At 42.7% G+C, this 20,557-nt stretch overlaps 1 protein-coding gene across 1 annotated transcript in view; it reads left to right on the top strand.

Moving 5' to 3' along the window:
• Positions 1-20,557, top strand: part of ctnnbip1 (catenin, beta interacting protein 1) — a 32,468-nt gene that overhangs the window by 1,965 nt on the left and 9,946 nt on the right. Inside the window, 2 exon segments of the mRNA NM_001139923.1 lie at positions 10,959-11,073; positions 11,601-11,691. Coding sequence (NP_001133395.1) covers positions 10,978-11,073; positions 11,601-11,691 — 187 coding nt within the window. The 5' untranslated portion in view covers positions 10,959-10,977.

The raw sequence follows: 20,557 nt of genomic DNA, 5'->3' as shown, positions 1-20,557 counted from the left end.
GTAGAGCAAGAGGAAAAAGCTTTGCAGTGTATTTCGTAATGCAGTAGTCCTACTTCGTCTCTGAAATTCTTTATTTGATGAAGACCAACTTGTGTGTATGTAGTATGTACTGATGTATGTGTAACTGGTAGATGCACAGACACTACATGTTGATGGTTTTACATGTATGGAAATTGTAAAGTATTTTGTCTGTGATGTATTTTTTGTTATGTGTCGGACCCCAGTAAGACTAGCTGTCGCCATTGGCGTCTGCTAATGGGGATCCTAATAAATCAAATCAAAAGCGATCATGGAAAAAGGGCAGGCACATTTTTACTCAGGTTAATTGACACAGTCACATTAATTAGTCAAGTTGACACACAATATTTCTAGTTTTCTGCTGTTTGTAGGCCCTTCCACTTAGCTTATCAACACAGACTTAGTCATAATGATATCATTTTATAGAATTATATTAATTCATGCCTCACATGGTGATAACAAGACATGACCTACTTATCAATCATATTTTCACAATCCAGTTCATCACCATTGTCTTCAAATACTGTAGCCATTGTTGTTGGACTGCAAATGTGAAGAGGTAGCCTAGCCAGTAGTCACAAAAGCAGCCTGCTGCAGATATACAGTAGCCTAGATCAGGGATGGGCAATTGGTGGCTCATGTGCCGCATGCGGCCCCCCTTTTGTAGGCCGCAGACCAATTTCACCAAACAAATAAACAATATGTATATCTTTTTTTGCGTGGAACTCAGTCGGGGTTTCAACTTACTGTTGAGAGTTAGAATACACAAGGTGCTATTTTGAAATTTGGTTGTGCATCAGCAGTCACTCAATCAGCATTTTTGTTTTAGATTGGTAAGTTAGTCTAGGGGTCAACTATCTAAACTAGTAGCATGGTCGAGTTATCGACCGGGATGGGGTCCACTGATCATTGGTTACTATATTAAGAACGGCACATTTTTCTCTCCGCCCCATGACAAAATTAGTAGAATTGCATGAAATTAGTTATACAATTGCAAAGTCTTCTCTGCCCCATAGCAAAATGTGTAGAATTGCAGCAAACTTGCTTTAAAACCGTCACATTTTGTCTACGCCACATGGCAAAATGTGCACAATTGCAGGAAATGTACTTTAAAACGTATAATGTTCCTCTTCGCTGTCACGAGGGGGGCTGCGAAAATTTTTGCTCGCGGGTGGGGATGTGGGTACGCAGACCCACGCCACTGCGGCCCCTCATGAAGAGTTCAGTATTTTTGTACTCCCCCACCCCCATCAAAGTTGCCCATCCCTGGGCTAGATGGAGCCCTCCACAGCCAGGCCTACATCGTATGACCCTCTCCAGTTGAGGTCCTTTTTCAAAACAAGCCTGCATTTTATGAAAGCAATTTCCTTGATGTGCTTCGTAGGGCTTGTTTTCACAACCATAGAAGGGATTGTTACAGCAAGCAGGAGTTGGTGATCAAGTGCTGATTTTAAGAGAATGTTTTCATGAGAAGTTGTCTGATCAATTGGAATTGACCTGCAGCTCTGTTCACTTCCCAAATGGAAGAGAGGGCCTAGGGCCTAGGCCCTATGTGAATGTGTTACTGGTCCATGCCTGGACCTGCTCGGCCGCAGAGAACGGCCTTGATGTTGGCAATCAAGCTGCCAGTGTGCATGCAGGACTTTTGTTTCTGACACTTTGCTTATGAGATGGACTTAGGTCTAAGATAACTCAGAGAATTCAAGCTAAGCCATTTCTGCCCATCAACCCTGCCTACAACATGATTTGGTTTATTGAATGAGTCCGAACTTCACTCAATGCCAATTCCCAAGTCAAATTCTATCGCTCCTATTTGGCTTCTATCCCAGGCCCACTGTACAAGCATACTATTTCTGAACAATCAGACATTGTGAGTGACTTTAATAACAGGTTAAACGGACAGACATGATGTGTGGAAAGGGCTCAAATGTATCATCATTGGGACGCTGCACCGTGGAGCCCTGTGGCCTTCCTGACCCCGTCACATGCGAAGGCCTATCGTATTGCACACTAATCCCTGGCTGTGATCCCTGGCAGCTAAGGGTTGAGTGTAAGGGGAGTAGGCAGTGTCAGAAAGCTCCTGAGTAGCTGTGTTCTTGTCTCTCACACAAACTCAGTCACGCATGCATGCAGAAGATGCTTGGTGGATAATCGCAAATGGATCTTGAAGCAATTCCTCTGTTTATGACGCATTTAGGCTGCTCTGCTTGTAGCGACTTATTTCAAATGTCACATCCCTGTTCTATAGACAGTCCAGACTTCAGATGGCACTAGTTGTGTCCCAAATGCCACACTATTCCCTACATAGTGCACTACTTTTGACCAGAGCCGTATGGGCCCTGGTTGAAAGTAGTGCACTATATAGGAATTAAGGTGCTATTTGAGACGCAACTACTGTTATTGTTGTTAGGATCCCTGATATTAAGCTGAGATTTAACAGCGCTGCCCAGTAAGTCTCAGACAGCTAGCCTCCTGGAGTGCCTGCCTGCTCCGTGCTGCAAAACATGGCAACACTGACAAGAGCCCAAACAGAGGCTGAGACAAGGATTAGTTTGGGCCTAAAGCAGCGTTTGATTGCGTCTGGCTGGGTTATTAACCCCGTTGCTCTGAGCACCCCTTGTGGATCAGTGTTCATTTACCACAGAATTAGCCTGTCCATTAAAGGGATGCTTTGGGATTTTCGAAATGAGGGCCTTTATCTACTTCCCCCAGAGTCAGATGAACAGTCTATGGGTATCTGCTAGCAGAGATTGTTGTTTTCTTAATGTTTGTGGTAAAAGCAAAGAAGAATCCCATTTAAAACAGCACCATTGTTAGCTCATTCCAATGAAAACCAACTGCATATTTTAATAATATACTGAACAACAATATATACACAACATGTAAAGTGTTGGTCCCATGTTTCATAAACTGAAATAAAAGTTCCCTGAAATTTCCCATATGATTTTGTGCACAAATTTGTTTACATCCCTGTTAGTGAACATTTCTCCTTTGCCAAGATAATCCACCCACCTGACGCATGTATCACATCAATAAGCTTATTTAAACAGCATGAACATTACACAGGTGCACCTTGAGCTGGGGACAATAAAAGGCCTCTCTAAAATGTGCAGTTTTGTCACAACATAATGTTACAGATGTCTCAAGTTTTGAGGGAGCGTGCAGTTGGTATGCTGACTGCAGGAATGTCCACCAGAGCTGTTGCCAGAGAATTGAATGTTAATTTCTCTACCATAAGCCGCCTCCATTGCCATTTTAGATTATTTGTCAGTACGTCCAACCTGCCTCACAACCGCAGTCCACGTGTAACCATGTCAGCCCAGGACCTCCACATCCGGCTTCTTCACCAGCAGGATTGTCAGAGACCAGCCACCCGGGCAGCTGATGAAACTGTGGGTTTGCACAACCAAAGAATCTCTGTACAAACTGTCAGAAACCGTCTCAGGGAAGCTCATCTGCGTGCTCGTCGTCCTCACCAGGGTCTTGACCTGACTGCAGTTAGGAGTCGCAACTGACTTCAGTGGGAAAATGCTCACCTTCGATGGCCACTGGCAGGCTGGAGAAGTGTGCTCTTCCCGGGTTAATCCCGGTTTCAACTGTACCGGGTAGATAGCAGACAGAGTGTATGGTGTCATGTGGGCGAGCGGTTTGCTATTGTCAACGTTGTGAACAGAGTGCCCCATGGTGGGGTTATGGTATGGGCAGGCATAAGCTACAGACAACGAACACAATTACATTTTATCGATGGCAATTTGAAGGCATAGAGATATCATGATGAGATCCTGAGGCCCGTTGTCATCCGCCGCCATCGCCTCATGTTTCATCATGATAATGCATGGCCTCATGTCGCAAGGATCTGTACACAATTCTAGAAAATGGCACAGTTCTTCCATGGCCTGCGTACTCACCAGACATGTCACCCATTGAGCATGTTTGGGATGCTCTGGATTGACGTGTACAATAGCGTGTTCCAGTTTCCTCCAATAACCAGAAACTTCGCACAGCCTTTGAAGAGGAGTGGGACAACATTCCACAGGCCGCAGTCAACAGCCAGATCAACTCAATGCTAAGGAGATGTCGCACTACATGAGACAAATGGTGGTCACACCAGGCACTGACTGGTTTTCTGATCCATGCCCTTACCTGCTCTGTGACCAACAGATGCATATCTGTATTTCCAGTCATGTGAAATCCATAGATTATGGCCTAATTAATTTATTTCAATTTACTATTTTCCATAAATGAACTGTAACTGAGAAATTGTTGCATGTTGCACAATTTTTTTTGTTCAGTGTAGTTACATGTAATGAATGTTTGTTTTTTATTACCTCGTTTTGTGCCTGCCAGTTTGCTGTAGGCTACACCGCTAGCAGCTTGCTTGCTAGCTAAAAACAGCAAAAGAGCTAGACTTTTAGCTTCCCACATCTCCCCAATGTGCATTGATCAGATTTATAATTAAATGTACCCTGGACATATTCTTTACTTGCCAGAGTAACCTACAACTTTATCCCAGTTTAATATGCCAAATGTCATGTTTTGGTCACAGGAAAAAAAGCATATCTCACAGCTGCTTTTACCAATATTTCTTTGGGGGGGGGTTCTAGTAAAGCTACAATGTTTGGTTTATTGTTTGAACAGTTGCTGAGATTATATTTGCTTATCAATGCAATGTAGGCTACTTTAAAGCATAGCCTATAGATCAGATCAAGGAACCAGTTAAATAAAAATATATAAAATAAAATAGGGCTGTGGTCACCAGAGTCAAAATGCAAGCCGATAGCTACCGCTCAGATTTTTTTCAACATTACTTTAAAAACATAAGACTAAGCAACATTAACCTATTAAAACATTACTGTAGCAATGGGGTTTGTTCAGTAGGCTATAGGCCCAATACATTATCTCATTGGCTTTGCTTGAATTACACTGCAAATGCATTGTTCTTCTCAGCCCTCTTTTTAAAAATTTTAATTTCAAAAAGTGAGGTAGGCTATATGGTTACACCGGTAATAGATCAGTTGTTGTATTACTTGAGGCACAGCTGAGTGATCATACATTTAAATAATTAGCATTTCTATATATTTTTTACTGGGCTGATGATGCCTGCATCTGATGGTCCGTCTCAGAGGAAGGAGAGAACAGCAGACTGAGGGTCCGCTTCTCAGCATCCCTCCGCTCTACCTTTCCTCCGCTGACAATTAGCGGCAAGGGGAATTGTCATCCAGCTGGTGGCGTAAATCGAGTCGCACCTCATTATTTCTGCATTATGCCAAAATTCATGTTGTTACTCCTATGACCAGAGAAAGTGAAATATTGCTTGATATAAAAAAAAGTCCCAAGCCGCCAATAATAACAACGTAAGCCTATCAATACACTTTCCTACTCATTCATTGTAGCTGCAGTGCTGGTTGTAGCACAAGTGGAAGTAGGGAGAACACGCATTTTATGGCTTATAAAAGTGTTGATAGTGCTGAGTAAACTTATGAACTCACTCAATCAGCAACTCTTTATTGTATTCGTTGACAGTCTCGAGTTATGGTTTTGAAATCTCATAGACTTTGATCTGAAGCCATTCTTGTGATTATTGTGATTTTGCTATTGTAGATGTTTGAAGGCTTATATAGCCAAGTTGTATCTATGATCGTACGCTATCCATTTGTTTTTTTGTATGCTATTTTAATATATGATAATTAGCTAATGATATCAGGCCACACCCGGCCATGATTAGACACCTGTGTGTGTCTTTTGACACGATATAAACGAGTCACCCTGCAGTGTTTGTTATTATACCCTGATGAAGACAGCTTAGCTTGTCTGTCGAAATGTTGGACATTGCATTTTTGCATCTGAGCTCCTAGTTTGTGCGGCTCTCCTTTATTTTTTTTAAAGGCTCCAGACAATTACAGATTATAAAGGGAAAGACAACCACGTCGCGGTCACCAACGCCTTGCTTCCGGACAAACTAAACACCCTCTTCGCCCGCTTCAAGGAGGAAAAAAAAACATTAATCCGCCGACGCGGGTCCCTGACGCTCTTGCACTGTGGCTGGCGTGAGTAAGTCATTTAAGCGTGTTAACCCTCGCAAGGCTGCTGGCTCAGACAGCATGTGCAGACCAGCTGGCTGGAGTGGTTACAGACATATTCAATCTCTCCGTATCCCAATTGCTTCAAGATTTCCACTATTGTTCCTGTACCGAAGAAACCGAAGGTAACTGAACTAAATGACTATCGCCCCGTAGAACTCACTTCTGTCATCATGAAGTGCTTTTCAAGGCTAGTTAAGGACAGTATCACCTCCACCTTACCCGACACCCTAGAACCACTACAATAAATATATCGCTCCAGATCAACGGACGACGCAATCGCCATTGCACTGCACACTACCCTATTCCATCTGGAGAAGAGAAATAAGTATTTAAGAATGCTCTTCATCAACTACAGCTCAGTCTTCAACACCATAGCTCCCTGTGTAACTGGGTCCTGGACTTCTTGAAGGGCTGCCCCCATGTGGTGAACGTAGGCAACAAAAACACCTCCGCCACGCTGATCCTCAACACGGGCCCCACAGGGGTGCGTGCTCAGCCCCTTCCTGTACTCCCTGTTCTCCCATGACTGCGTGGCCACGTACGTCTCCAACTCAATCATCAAGTTTGCTGACGACACAACAGTGGTAGGCCTGATTATCAACAACAATGAGACAGCCTATAGGGAGGAGTTGAGAGCCCTGGCGGGGTGGAGCCAGGAAAATAATCTCAATGTCAACAAAACAAAAGAGCTGATTGTGCACTACAGGACACAACAGAGAGAGCACGCCCTCATCCACATTGACGGGGCCGCAGTGGAGAGGGTCAAAAGCTTCAAGTTCCTCAGCGTGCACGTCACTGACTACCTGAAATGGTCCTTTCACACAGACAGCGTGGTGAAGAAGGTGCAACAGTGCCTTTTCAACCTCAGGAGGCTGGAAAAAATTGGTTTGGCCCCCAAGACCCTCACAAGCTTCAACAGATTGAGACCTCCGCCCAGTACCTTGCCCTGAACCTTGGTCGCTGTTCTATCCGGCTACCACCCGGTTCTCTACCCTGCACCTTAGACTACTGCCCTGTTTATACATAGTCATTGAACACTGGTCAGTAATAATGTTTACATACTATTTCACCCTCTTTATATGTACAGTGAGGGAAAAAAGTATTTGGTCCCCTGCTGATTTTGTACGTTTGCCCACTGACAAAGAAATTATCGGTCTATAATTTTAATGGTAGGTTTATTTGAACAGTGAGAGACAGAATAACAACAAAAAAATCCAGAAAAACGCATGTCAAAAATGTTATAAAATGATTTGCATTTTAATGAGGGAAATAAGTATTTGACCCCCTCTCAATCAGAAAGACTCTTAAAGGGAGTGCTCCTAATCTCAGCTTGTTACCTGTATAAAAGACACCTGTCCACAGAAGCAATCAATCAATAAGATTCCAAACTCTCCACCATGGCCAAGACTAAAGAGCTCTCCAAGGATGTCAGGGACAAGATTGTAGACCTACAGAAGGCTGGAATGGGCTACAAGACCATCGCCAAGCAGCTTGGTGAGAAGGTGACAACAGTTGGTGCGATTATTTGCAAATGGAAGAAACACAAAAGAACTGTCAATCTCCCTCGGCCTGGGGCTCCATGCAAGATCTCACCTCGTGGAGTTGCAATGATCATGAGAACGGTGAGGAATTAGCCCAGAACTACACGGGAGGATCTTGTCAATGATCTCAAAGCAGCTTGGACCATAGTCACCAAGAAAACAATTGGTAACACTCTACGCCGTGAAGGACTGAAATCCTGCAGCGCCCGCAAGGTCCCCCTGTTCAAGAAAGCACATATACATGCCTGTCTGAAGTTTGCCAATGAACACCTGAATGATTCAGAGGACAACTGGGTGAAAGTGTTGTGGTCAGATGAGACCAAAACGGAGCTCTTTGGCATCAACTCAACTCACCGTGTTTGGAGGAGGAGGAATGCTGCCTATGATCCCAAGAACACCATCCCCACCGTCAGACATGGAGGTGGAAACATTATGCTTTGGGGGTGTTTTTCTGCTAAGGGGACAGGACAACTTCACCGCATGAAAGGGACGATGGACGGGGCCATGTACCGTCAAATCTTGGGTGAGAACCTCCTTCCCTCAGCCAGGGCATTGAAAATGGGTCGTGGATGGGTATTCTAGCATTACAATGACCCAAAACACATGGCCAAGGCAACAAAGGAGTGGCTCAAGAACAATCACATTAAGGTCCTAGAGTGGCCTAGCCAGTCTCCAGACCTTAATCCCATAGAATACCTGTGGAGGGAGCTGAAGGTTCGAGTTGCCAAACTTCAGCTTCGAAACCTTAATGACTTGGAGAAGATCTGCAAAGAGGAGTGGGACAAAATCCCTCCTGAGATGTGTGCAAACCTGGTGGCCAACTACAAGAAACGTCTGACCTCTGTGATTGCCAACAAGGGTTTTGCCACTAAGTAATGTTTTGCAGAGGGGTCAAATACTTATTTCCCTCATTAAAATGCAAATAATTTTATAACATTTTTGACATGCATTTTTCTGGATTTTTTTTTCTTTTTTCTGTCTCTCACTGTTCAAATAAACCTACCATTAAAATTATAGACTGATCATTTCTTTTATCAGTGGGCAAACGTACAAAATCAGCAGGGGATCAAATACTTTTTTTCCCTCACTGTATACTGAACAAAAATATAAATGCAACATGTAAGGTGTTGGTTTCATGAGCCAAAAAAACAGATCCCCAACATTTTCCAAGCACAGAGAAAGCTTATTTCCCCCCCAAAAAATGGCACAAATTTGTTTACATCCCTGTTAGTGAGCATTTCTCCTTTGCTACGATAATCCATCCGCCTGACAGGTGTGGCATATCAAGCTGAGGAGTATTTCTTTCTGTAATAAAGCCCCTGCCCAGTCATGTGAAATCCATAGATTAGGGCCTAATTTATTTATTTAAATTGACTGATTTCCTTGTATTAACTGTAACTCCGTACGTTTTTTGAAATTGTTGCATTTATATTTTTGTTCAGTGTATATACTGTATTCTATTCATGGTTCATCCTATATTACTTATTTATTTTTCTGAATTATGTATGTGTTGTTTTTTTGCTAGGTATTACTGCACTGTTGGAGCTACTGTATATAACATATGCGTATGCGACCAATAAACTTTGATGTGATTTGACATATTGCTGTCTGTGTTTTTATCATGCATTGCGTGTCATCGGCTGTTAGGCCTCTGCCTTCCCAGAGTCCTGGCTGACCCATTTGTGTGGAGGGGGGGACAAGGGAGGGACATTTGATCAAACATGTCACCACTAAGGCTCTGAGCTACCATCCCAACCCCATTTTTCCCAAACGTGTACGTCTTTAATGTTCTTCACACTTTGAGTCCTGTAAAAAGCAGGCTCTCTGTCTATCCATCTCTCTCTGTCAATATGAAGAGCTTCTATTGACACTTTTTGTTTACGTTTATGTTGCACTGCATCATAGATATCTTGGGTTTTTAGTGTGTAGGTAGCCTAGTGGTTAGAGCTTTGGGCCAGTAACCAAAAGGTTGCTAGATCGAATCCCCGAGCTGACAAGGTAAAAATCTGTCATTCTGCCCCTGAACAAGGCAGTTAACCCACTGCCTAGTTAAATAAAAATGTATGTGGGCCTTTTGCTTGCTTGTAGCATGCAGCTAAGAGAGTATAAAATCAACCCACCGTGTAGAAATTATCCACATAGAACTAAGGTCAGGTGACCAATGTTTTTTTTTTGCCAATGTCTGTCTGTCCCCCTCAATAACACCCCAGCTAACGTCACTCACAGCATCCTTCTAAAAAAGGGGGCTGATCCAGGTTTTCGATTAAATCAAACAGCCTGTCAACATGTGTTAGCAGCCCTTTGTATAGGAAGAGGCCCAACAAATGTGAAAGAAACCCTATCAGACAGTGTCTCCCATAGGATTCTCCTGTGATACCCAGCCCTGGGGAATTTATTAGTAAAGGATTAATCTTCCTCTTCTCTTTATCCCACTTTTTTACTTTCCTTTTCAGTATTCCACTCTGTGGAAAACGGCTTTAGGCTTTTTTGGGAAAATATGGAAATATTTATTGGTGCACCCCGAGAAGGAAATCAAATTCGACAACAACAAATCTTGTGATCGGCAGCAGCCTGTCACAAAGGAACCTATCCCTTCTGTCATTAGCATTAGAAGGGCTTTTTATCGCCTCTCTTTCCTTCCCATCTCTCCGCAGATTGACTGTGAAAATAGGTCATTAGTAACAGAGGGAGAGATGGAGGGAGCAAGCAGGGGCGAGAAAGGGAGCTCTGTGAAAACTTCCATGCAATATTAATGAGAGCTGTTTCTACTGTGACGTGCCAACCTGCACTGACTTAGGATGCATCCTAAATGGAACCCTATTCCCTACATATATTTCCATTTTTTAATATTTTTTTTAACATTTTAGTCATTTAGCAGACGCTCTTATCCAGAGCGACTTACAGTAGTGAATGCATACATTTCAAACATTTTTCCGTACTGGTCCCCCGTGGGAATCGAACCCACAACCCTGGCGTTGCAAACACCATGCTCTACCAACTGAGCCACACGATAGTGCACTAGGTAGGGCATAGAGTGTCAGTTGGGCTTCAGCGTTAGCCCAGGATAGGCCTTGACTTTCAGCATCATCATTGACCCGCTCTCAGTGGTTTTAAATAGGGGGGTCGGCATTACTTCAGACCACTAGCCCAACTACTTGAATGAACTACTCCTTGTAGTTTGCAGCTTTCTAAGAAAACACTATTAAGTGAGTTTACATTACTCTATTTATTCTTGGGATATCGCTTTTCAACAGGAAAGTAAAAAAAATAGCTGGAGGATGGCTTTTACTTTCTAAAAATGTACTTTGTGTCTCAGAGCTACAGGAGCAGGGGGGATGAACCGTGAGGAGGCCCCAGGGAAGTCTCCTGAAGAGATGTACGTCCAGCAAAAGGTGCGGGTCCTGCTCATGCTGAAGAAGATGGGATCAAATGTACGTATACCCATATATTGTATTAGTAGCATCGATATTTGGTGCATTGTCAATTTCAAAGCTCTTGTGGTTATAAATAATTGATTCATTTTATGTCTGGCTTCACTACAGCCTGGGGTTCGTTCTCAGGCTGTGTCATTACCGGCCGTGACCGGGAGTCCCATAGGGCGGTGTACAATTGGCTCAGCGTCATCCAGGTTAGGGGAGGGTTTGGCCGGGGGAGCTATACTTGGCTCATCACGCTCTAGCGACTCCTTGTGGCGGGCCGGGCGCCTGCAGGATGACTTTGGTCGTCAGTTGAACGGTGTTTCCTCAAACACATTGGTGCAGCTGGCTTCCGGGTTAAGCGAGCGGGTGTAAAGAAGCGCGGTTAGGCGGGTCATGTTTCGGAGGATGCATGACTCTACCTTTTCCTATCCCGAGCCCATTGGGGAATTGCAGCGATGAGACAAGATTGGGGAGAAAAAGGGGGTAAAAAAATTATTATTAAAAACAAATTAATACATTATTAATGAATTGTTTCTCAGCTGACGCCGAGTGAGGAGGCGTTTCTACGGAATTACGCAGGCGTGGTCAACGCTCAGATGAGTCAGCTACCACAGCACAACATAGACCAGGGTAAGGGCCACACCCATACACACAGCAGATAGAAAAGCATTATGTAGAACAGATTTTATTGTCTGTCACGTGGAACTGGAATTTCTGTTTGGTTACATCATCTGCAATGTTGTAAACGTTTCACCTTAGTGAACACACCCGTGTCCTCTGGTCTACCAACCCTGATGGATTACTCACCAGACCAACAGGTTGTCTGGGTGGAGCTGTCAGTGACTCAGAGGTGTCATTATTCCCTGCCAAGCACACATTTGGTGAAATTGTTTGTAGACACTTAATTGGTGGAATAAAGTAATATCCACTGTACATGAGTCGCTCAGCAAGGCGCAAGACGTTATGGAGCCTCTCTCGCTCTTGCCGGTACACACATCAACACAAGAGGGCGCCAAGTCAATAGAAATAAGGACTTGGTTGGTTGATGGACGTCACTGCCTGCTGGTGCCTGTACTACAAGGAGCAAACAAATGCATTGATGAGGTCCTCTTGATTCGACCAGACTTATCAGTTGCCTTCCAGGCTCAATCCCAAAACGGGCTGTGACTGGAGCCTTGAAAGCCCCTACTGTCCTTCTTCCGTGACCCTGCTGGGTCTTGGGCCTAGTTTATCCACATATTTTATTATTGCCACAGGCCAGCAATGGCAACCAGAGAAAATTGCCTGTGACACCGTACCTGAAATAATAGAATGTTATCTCCCTCTGTCTGGGTGGTTGCTGTTTGCTGGAGAGTAGTGATTTTATGGACTAGACTATTGTGAAAAGATAATCTGGTTTATATGATGTATTGGGAAGCAGCATTGTACTAGACCAGTGGTATTCAAAGTCGGGGTCAACTGCAGTGATGTTGCCAAAATTAAACAAATATATACACTGAGAGCACAAAACATTAGGCACACCTGCTCTTTCCATGACATAGACTGACCAGATGAATCCAGGTGAAAGCTATGATCCCTTATTGATGAAGAGGAGGAGATGGGTTAAATAAGTATTTTTAAGCCTTGAGACGTGGATTGTGTATGTGTGCCATTGAGGGTGAATGGGCAAGACAAAGATTTAGGTGTCAATGGGTAAGACAAAAGATTTAGGTGCCTTTGAGCGGGGTATGGTAGTAGGTGCCAGGTGCACCGGTTTGGGTGTGTCAAGTACTACAACGCTGCCAGATTTTTTTAATGCTCAACAGTTCCTGTGTGTATCAAGAATGGTTCACCACCCATAGGACATCCAGCCAACTTGACACAACTGTGGGAAGCATTGGAGTCAACATATGCCAGCATTACTCAACATGAATATAAAAGCAACATGTAAAGTGTTGGTTTCATGAAAAATACATTTGAAAAAATCCCAGAAATTTTACAGACGCAGAAAAAGCTTATTTATCTCAACATTTGTACCCACATTTCTTTATATCCCTGTTAGTGAGCATTTCTCCTTTGCCAAGATAATCCATCCACCTGACAAGTGTGGCATATCAAGAAGCTGATACAACAGCATGGTCATTACACAGGTGCACCTTGTGCTGGGGGCAATAAAAGGCCTCTCTAAAATGTGCAGTTTTGTCACAACATAATGTTACAGATGTCTCAAGTTTTGAGGGAGCGTGCAATTGGCATGTTGACTGCAGGAATGTCCACCAGAGCTGTTGCCAGAGAATTGAATGTTAATTTCTCTACCATAAGCTGTTCTTTTGTCATTTTAAAAGAATTTGGCAGTACGTCCAACCGGCCTCACAACCGCAGACCACGTGTAACAATGCCAGCCCAGGACCTCCACATCCGGCTTCTTCACCTGCAGGATCGTCTGTCTGTAATAAAGCCCTTTTAAGGGGAAAAACTCATTCTGATTGGCTGGGCCTGGCTCCCCAGTATGTGGGCCTGGCTGCCAAGTATGTGGGCCTGGCTGCCAAGTATGTGGGCCTGTGCCCTCCAAGGCCCACCCATGGCTGCACCCCTGCCCAGTCATGTGAAATCCATAAGTTAGGGCCCAATTCATTTATTTCAACTGACTGTACCTTTAAATAGCTTGGAAAATTCAAGAAAATGACCTCAGAAAATAATTGTAGACCTCCACAAGTCTGGTTCATCCTTGGGAGCAATTTCCAAACGCATGAAGGTACCATGTTCATTTGTACAAACAATAGTACGCAAGTATAAACACCATGGGACCACGCAGCCGTCATACCGCTCAGGAAAGAGACGTATTCTGTCTCCTAGAGATGAACGTACTTTGGTGCGAAAAGTGCAAATCAATCCCAGAACAACAGCAAAGGACCTTGTGAAGATGCTGGAGGAAACAGGTACAAAAGTATCTATATCCACTAGAGGTCGACCGATTTATGATTTTTCAACACCGATACCGATTATTGGATGACCAAAAAAGCCGGTACCGATTAATCGAACGTTTTTTTTTCTCCCCTTTTTAATTTATTTGTAATAATGACAATTACAACAATACTGAATGAACACTTATTTTAACTTAATATAATACATCAATAAAATCAATTTAGCCTCAAATAAATAATGAAACATGTTCAATTTGGTTTAAATAATGCAAAAACAAAGTCTTGGAGAAGAAAGTAAAAGTGCAATATGTGCCATGTAAAAAAGCTAACGTTTAAGTTCCTTGCTCAGAACATGAGAACATATGAAAGCTGGTGGTTCCTTTTAACATGAGTCTTCAATATTCCCAGGTAAGATGTTTTAGGTTGTAGTTATTATAGGAATTATAGGACTATTTCTCTCTATACGATTTGTATTTCATATACCTTTGACTATTGGATGTTCTTATAGGCACTTAAGTGTTGCCAGTGTAACAGTATAGCTTCCGTCCCTCTCTTCGCTCCTACCTGGGCTCGAACCAGGAACACATCGACAACAGCCACCCTCGAAGCATTGTTACCCATGTAGAGCAAGGGAAACAACTACTCCAAGTCTCAGAGCGAGTGACGTTTGAAACGCTATTAACGCGCACCCGGCTAACTAGCTAGCCATTTCACATCGGTTACACCAGCCTAATCTTGGGAGTTGATAGGCTTGAAGTCATAAACAGCACAGTGCATTGCGAAGGGCTGCTGGCAAAACGCACGAAAGTGCTATTTTGAATGAATGCTTACGAGCCTGCTGGTGCCTACCATTGCTCAGTCAGACTGCTCTATCAAATCATAGACTTAATTATAACATAATAACACACAGAAATACGAGCCTTAGGTCATTAATATGGTCGAATCCGGAAACAAAACAATATTCCTGTTACATTTACATTTTTTTACATTTTTGTCATTTAGCAGACGCTCTTATCCAGAGCGACTTACAGTAGTGAATGCATACATTTCATTTCATACATTTTTTATTTTTCTGTGCTGGCCCCCCGTGGGAATCGAACCCACAACCCTGGCGTTGCAAACACCATGCTCTACCAACTGAGCTACAGGGAAGGCTACATTGCACAACCTTCGATGTTATGTAAAATTCTGGCAAATTAGTTCGCAACGAGCCAGGTGGCCCAAACTGTTGCATATACCCTGACTGCGTGCAATGAACGCAAAATGATACAATTTCACCTGGTTAATATTGCCTGCTAACCTGGATTTCTTTTAGCTAAATATGCAGGTTTAAAAATATATACCTTTGTGTATTGATTTTAAGAAAGGCATTGATGTTTATGGTTAGGTACAGTCGTGCAACGATTGTGCTTTTTTCGCAAATGCGCTTTTGTTAAATCATCCCCCGTTTGGCGAAGTTGGCTGTCTTTGTTAGGAAGAAATAGTCTTCACAGTTCGCAACGAGCCAGGCGGCCCAAACTGCTGCATATACCCTGACTCTGTTTGCAAGAGAAGTGACACATTTTCCCTAGTTAAAAGAAATTCATGTTAGCAGGCAATATTAACTAAATATGCAGGTTTAAAAATATATACTTGTGTATTGATTTTAAGAAAGGCATTGCTGTTTATGGTTGGAGCAACGTGTACCTAAGCGATTATATGCAACGACAGGCTAGATAAACAAGTAATATCATCAACCATGTGTAGTTAACTAGTGATTATGATTGATTTATTGTTTTTTATAAGATAAGTTTAATGCTAGCTAGCAACTTAACTTGGCTTCTTACTGCATTCGCATAACAGGCAGGCTCCTCGTGGAGTGCAATGTAAAGCAGGTGGTTAGAGCGTTGGACTAGTTAACCGTAAGGTTGCAAGATTGAATCCCTGAGCTGACAAGGTAAAAATCTGTCATTCTGCCCCTGAACAAGGCAGTTAACCCACCGTTCCTAGGCCATCATTGAAAATAAGAATGTGTTCTTAACTGACTTGCCTAGTTAAATAAAGTTAAAAAAAAAAAAAATCGGCCAAATCGGCTTCCAAAAATACCGATTTCCGATTGTTGAAAACTTGAAATCGGCCCTAATTAATCGGCCATTCCGATTAATCGGTCGACCTCTAATATCCACAGTAAAACGAGTCCTATATCGACATAACCTGAAAGGCCGCTCGGCAAGGAAGAATTCACTGCTCCAAAACCACCATAAAAATCTAAACTACGGTTTGCAACTGCACATGGGGACAAAGATCGTACTTTTTGGAGAAATGTCCTCTGGTCTGATGAAACAAAAATATAACTGTTTGGCTATAATGACCATCGTTATGTTTGGAGGAAAAAGGGGGAGGCTTGCAAGCGGAAGAACACCATCCCAATCGTGAAGCACGGGGGTGGCAGCATCATGTTGCGGGGGTGCTTTGCTGCAGTAGGGACTGGTGCACTTCACAAAATAGATGGCATCATGATGAAGGAAAATTATGTGGATATATTGAAGGAACATCTCAAGACATCAGTCAGGAAGTTAAAGCTTGGACATTGACCCCAAGCATACTTCCAAGGTTGTGGCAAAATGGCTTAAGGACAACAAAATCAAGGTATTGGAGTGGCCATCACAGCCCTGACCTCAATCCCATAGAACATTTGTTGGCAGAACTGAAAAGGCATGTGTGAGCAAGGAGGCCTACAAACCTGACTCAGTTACATCAGCTCTGTCAGGAGGAATGGGCCAAAATTCACCCAACTTATTGTGGGAAGCTTGTGGAAGACTTCCAGAAACGTTTGACCCATGTTAAACAATTTAAAGGCAATGCTACCAAATACTAATTGAGTGTATGTAAACTTCTGACCCACTGGGAATGTGGTGAAATAAATAAAAGCTGAAGTAAATCATTCTCTCTACTATTATTCTGACATTTCACATTGTTAAAATAAAGTGGTGATCCTAACTGACCTAAGACAGGGACTTTTTACTAGGATTAAATGTCAGGAATTGTGAAAAACTGAGTTTAAATGTATTTGGCTAAGGTGTATGTAAACATCTGACTTCAACTGTGTGTGTCTGTGTGTGTATATGTATATTAAAAATTTTTTAGATGGAGGACTCAATAGGCCTGTGTATGGAGCCTTACTGTGCAATATGTCCCTTTTTGCCCTTGAATTTACAGCTTGCAGAGCTCAATCTGGGAGCCGTACTGTGTCCATAATGCGGTCCTCGTTCAGGGAAGAGCCGAGCCTCATCAATTATACACTAGTATGACTCGTCAAAGGTGCACACGAGAGGTATATTTAGGCTAAGTCCCAAATGGCACCCTATTCCCTACATAGTGCACTATTTTTCACCAGGACCCACAGTGTTCTGGTGAAAAATAGTGCACTATATAGGGAATAGGATGCCATTTGGGATTCAGAGTTAGTCAATTGGCAGCATGCCACCCACTCAGTATGATGAATTATTAGTAATTTACAAGTTGTTTTAAGGACTGGGATTAGGAAGAGCGGCGATAACCACTAAGAATAGTGGCTTAATCACTTTTTCGAATATCCCCCAGAGCCCAAAGATCACACTAGATAAACGCTACGAGGCTGCTTTCATGTGTGGCGGCGCCGATATATCATTTTAAGAAGGAAGTCCAGAGTTGTATAGACAAATGTAATTAAGCACCCAATCATTCCTCAAAAAGGAAAATCTTGTTGCTATCAATACCAGGGTAAGGAAACCAACATGTACTTTGGGTGAACTATTCCTTTAACTAGTAGATAGTTGCACTTTGTAAAAGCTATTTTCCTCCAGCACTGCTGATGCTTTGTGAAGGTTCTGCTATGTCATAACTGTCCTACCAAGCTGTTGACCTACTTACCAATCGAGTACAATACAGATACAGGCCATATGTGACAGCATCTCCAAGAGGGAGGTTGTTTCTGTCTGCCTCATCTCCCAGTTATAGTTCAGGCCAAAGCCCCACTGGGACCCATTACTACATTGGTAGATGAGTAGCAGAGAATGTCCTCGTACATTAACGGTGTAGATGTTTTGTACAGGTTAAAGAGGGATGGCTACATTTTGGCAAAAAAATAAAACATATGACTTCAAATATTCTTTCTTGGCATGCTTGGTTTGGTGGCCGAGTGCCATTTTATATATATGGTACATCTTGTAGCTATCTTCATTTCATCCCACCTCATGTAGGCCTATATAGCTACAGTACTTACTAGGTTACCATAAGAATGTTGGATAATGCATTATCCTAGATTTCTCTGTACCACTGGGCTAATGTAAAACGGCATAGGACTACATACAACTAGATTACTTGTAGAGGTCAGGTGGACTTCATCCAAAGAGCCAAAGGTGTCTTACTGACTGCATAGTAAAACCGACTCCGTCTTCCCAGCTACTGAAAGCTGAAGCTGAAAAAGGATGAGGTCTTTGGTGCTGGTCTGAAACCTGCTGACTGCAGGGGGTTTGGTATGAACTCTCAGGGGTGAGTCTAGGACTGTCCTGCAGTGACAGAGTCATATGTCAGTCATGGACTTATTGATCCAGAGAGAGCTCGGAAAGTAGAGTTAGACTCCAGAGGACACAATGGAGACTTTATGAAGCAAATTAGCATCAAAACATTTTGTGAATTATTAGCATTTAGTACTGTAGTTTGCTGTTGTAGGTACATCATGTTGTGGGTTTGGTGATACAAAGGGGTATTGGTAGGAAAATGTTCCTCCTTGGTCCTTTATAAAGAGATGCACAAGCTTGACATAGCCTGTAGACAGCTTTATGTATAAAGTGAAGCTTTGTGTTCACCATGAAACACTTTTTTCTGTTTGGATATTGTGTGATTTTTATATTGATGACTGGTCTTCATCTTACCACCCCAAGCAGTTGTATCATGAACAAGATGCACTATTCGGTTTCTATACTACTACAGATTCATGATAGGGACTGTGAGATTGGTGTCATGCAGTTCTGAAGTGTTTCTCCCAAAGACTGAAATGGTTTTGCTGCTGGCGTTAATGAGAACGGCATAAAGGAAAGCAAGTTTTGAACAGGCAACAGTGAACTGTTTGTGAATGGATGCCAGCGGCAGCAGAATAGGACACTGTCACAGAGTGAGGCCTCTGTTTGCCTGATAGTCTACTCTCTCTCTCACTCTCACTCTCTCACTCATATCCTTTGATGTGCATCAAGCAAGCTTGTATGTGAGAATGTTCTAGACAAGTGCACTGGAATGCATTTGTGAGTGTCTCGGGCATCTTAATGCTTTTCACTCTTTGTCATGCTCGGTTTGGAAATATTGCCTAAACAGAGAGATCTTGATTAGAAATCATCACATTTATTTCAGAGCATGCACTGTCAGAGGTAAGAGGGAACTGGTGCATATGCGGCTAGTCATGTTTCTTTTAGCGACTGGGTCAATGAATTTGCATTTCAGGTGGTTTTAATTGGCAGATTAGCATATATGCAAAATAGGATGTTATGCTATTTTAATCAGGCCTGAGAGGAACGTTGCTCCTGACGCTGATGCTGTGAAGTTTTTTCAGATGAAACTCTGAAACACTGATGATATTCTGTCTCAGAGCGGAAGCTGGTGGATGAAGACTGTGTGCTGTGTATATGTAGTTATTTTGTCCTGAGTCAAAGCTTTAAGGGCTAACATGACCGTTAACCTAGAAAGTAACAATCATTTGGAGCCAGATTCACGGTCATTTGACGCAAAAGGCTGAAAATACTTTTAGTCAGGAAAGGAGCATTCTTATTAGATAGGTTTTGTTCCTAGCCCGTCATTGAAAATAAGAATTTGTTCTTAACTGACTTGCCTAGTTAAATAAAGGTTAAAAAAAAGGTAGTAAACCTACCTCCTCCGTTTCCATACTGTTTTCCCGTTTGGCTCTACTGAACGCAACCCATGCAGTCTTAATGAGCAGCTTAGTTCGTTATTTTAGACCTTAGTGTGAGCCACCACCAAATGACTACCCTTAATGATACAAAGAGAGTTTCCTCAATATTGCAATAAATCTAGTCTCCATCAAATTTATTTATAAAGCCCTTCTTACATCAGCTGATATCTCAAAGTGCTGTACAGAAACCCAGCCTAAAACCCCAAACAGCAAGCAATGCAGGTGTAGAAGCAAGCAAAAGTCTCCAAGTATGGTGAGCATTCTGACACAAAATAGCCAGCCTGGGGGAAGTAAATTACTGCAAGGAGTTGCCCCATTCAATATTGCAATAAATAACAACTCTATACTCCATTATAAACTGGGTAGTTTGGGTCCTGGATGCTGATTGGCTGGAGCCCTTAGCGGTGGTATATTGGCCATATACCACACCCCCTCGTAATTAGAACAGCCCTTAGCGGTGGTATATTGGCCATATACCACACCCCCTCGTTCCTTATTGCTTAAATATACCACGAGTATAACAAAACATTTGTTTTTACTGTTCAAATTTCGTTGGTAACCAGGTTATAATAGCAATAAGGCACCTCGTGGCATATGGAAAATATACCACGGCTAAGGGCTGTATCCAGCATGCGCGTAAGAGCAGCCCTTAACCATGGTATATTGACCA

Source organism: Salmo salar, chromosome 15 (assembly GCF_965601325.2).
Source record: "Salmo salar chromosome 15, fSalSal1, whole genome shotgun sequence".
In the NCBI taxonomy this organism is placed as follows: Eukaryota; Metazoa; Chordata; class Actinopteri; order Salmoniformes; family Salmonidae; genus Salmo; species Salmo salar.
This window is presented reverse-complemented; position numbering and strand designations above follow the sequence as displayed.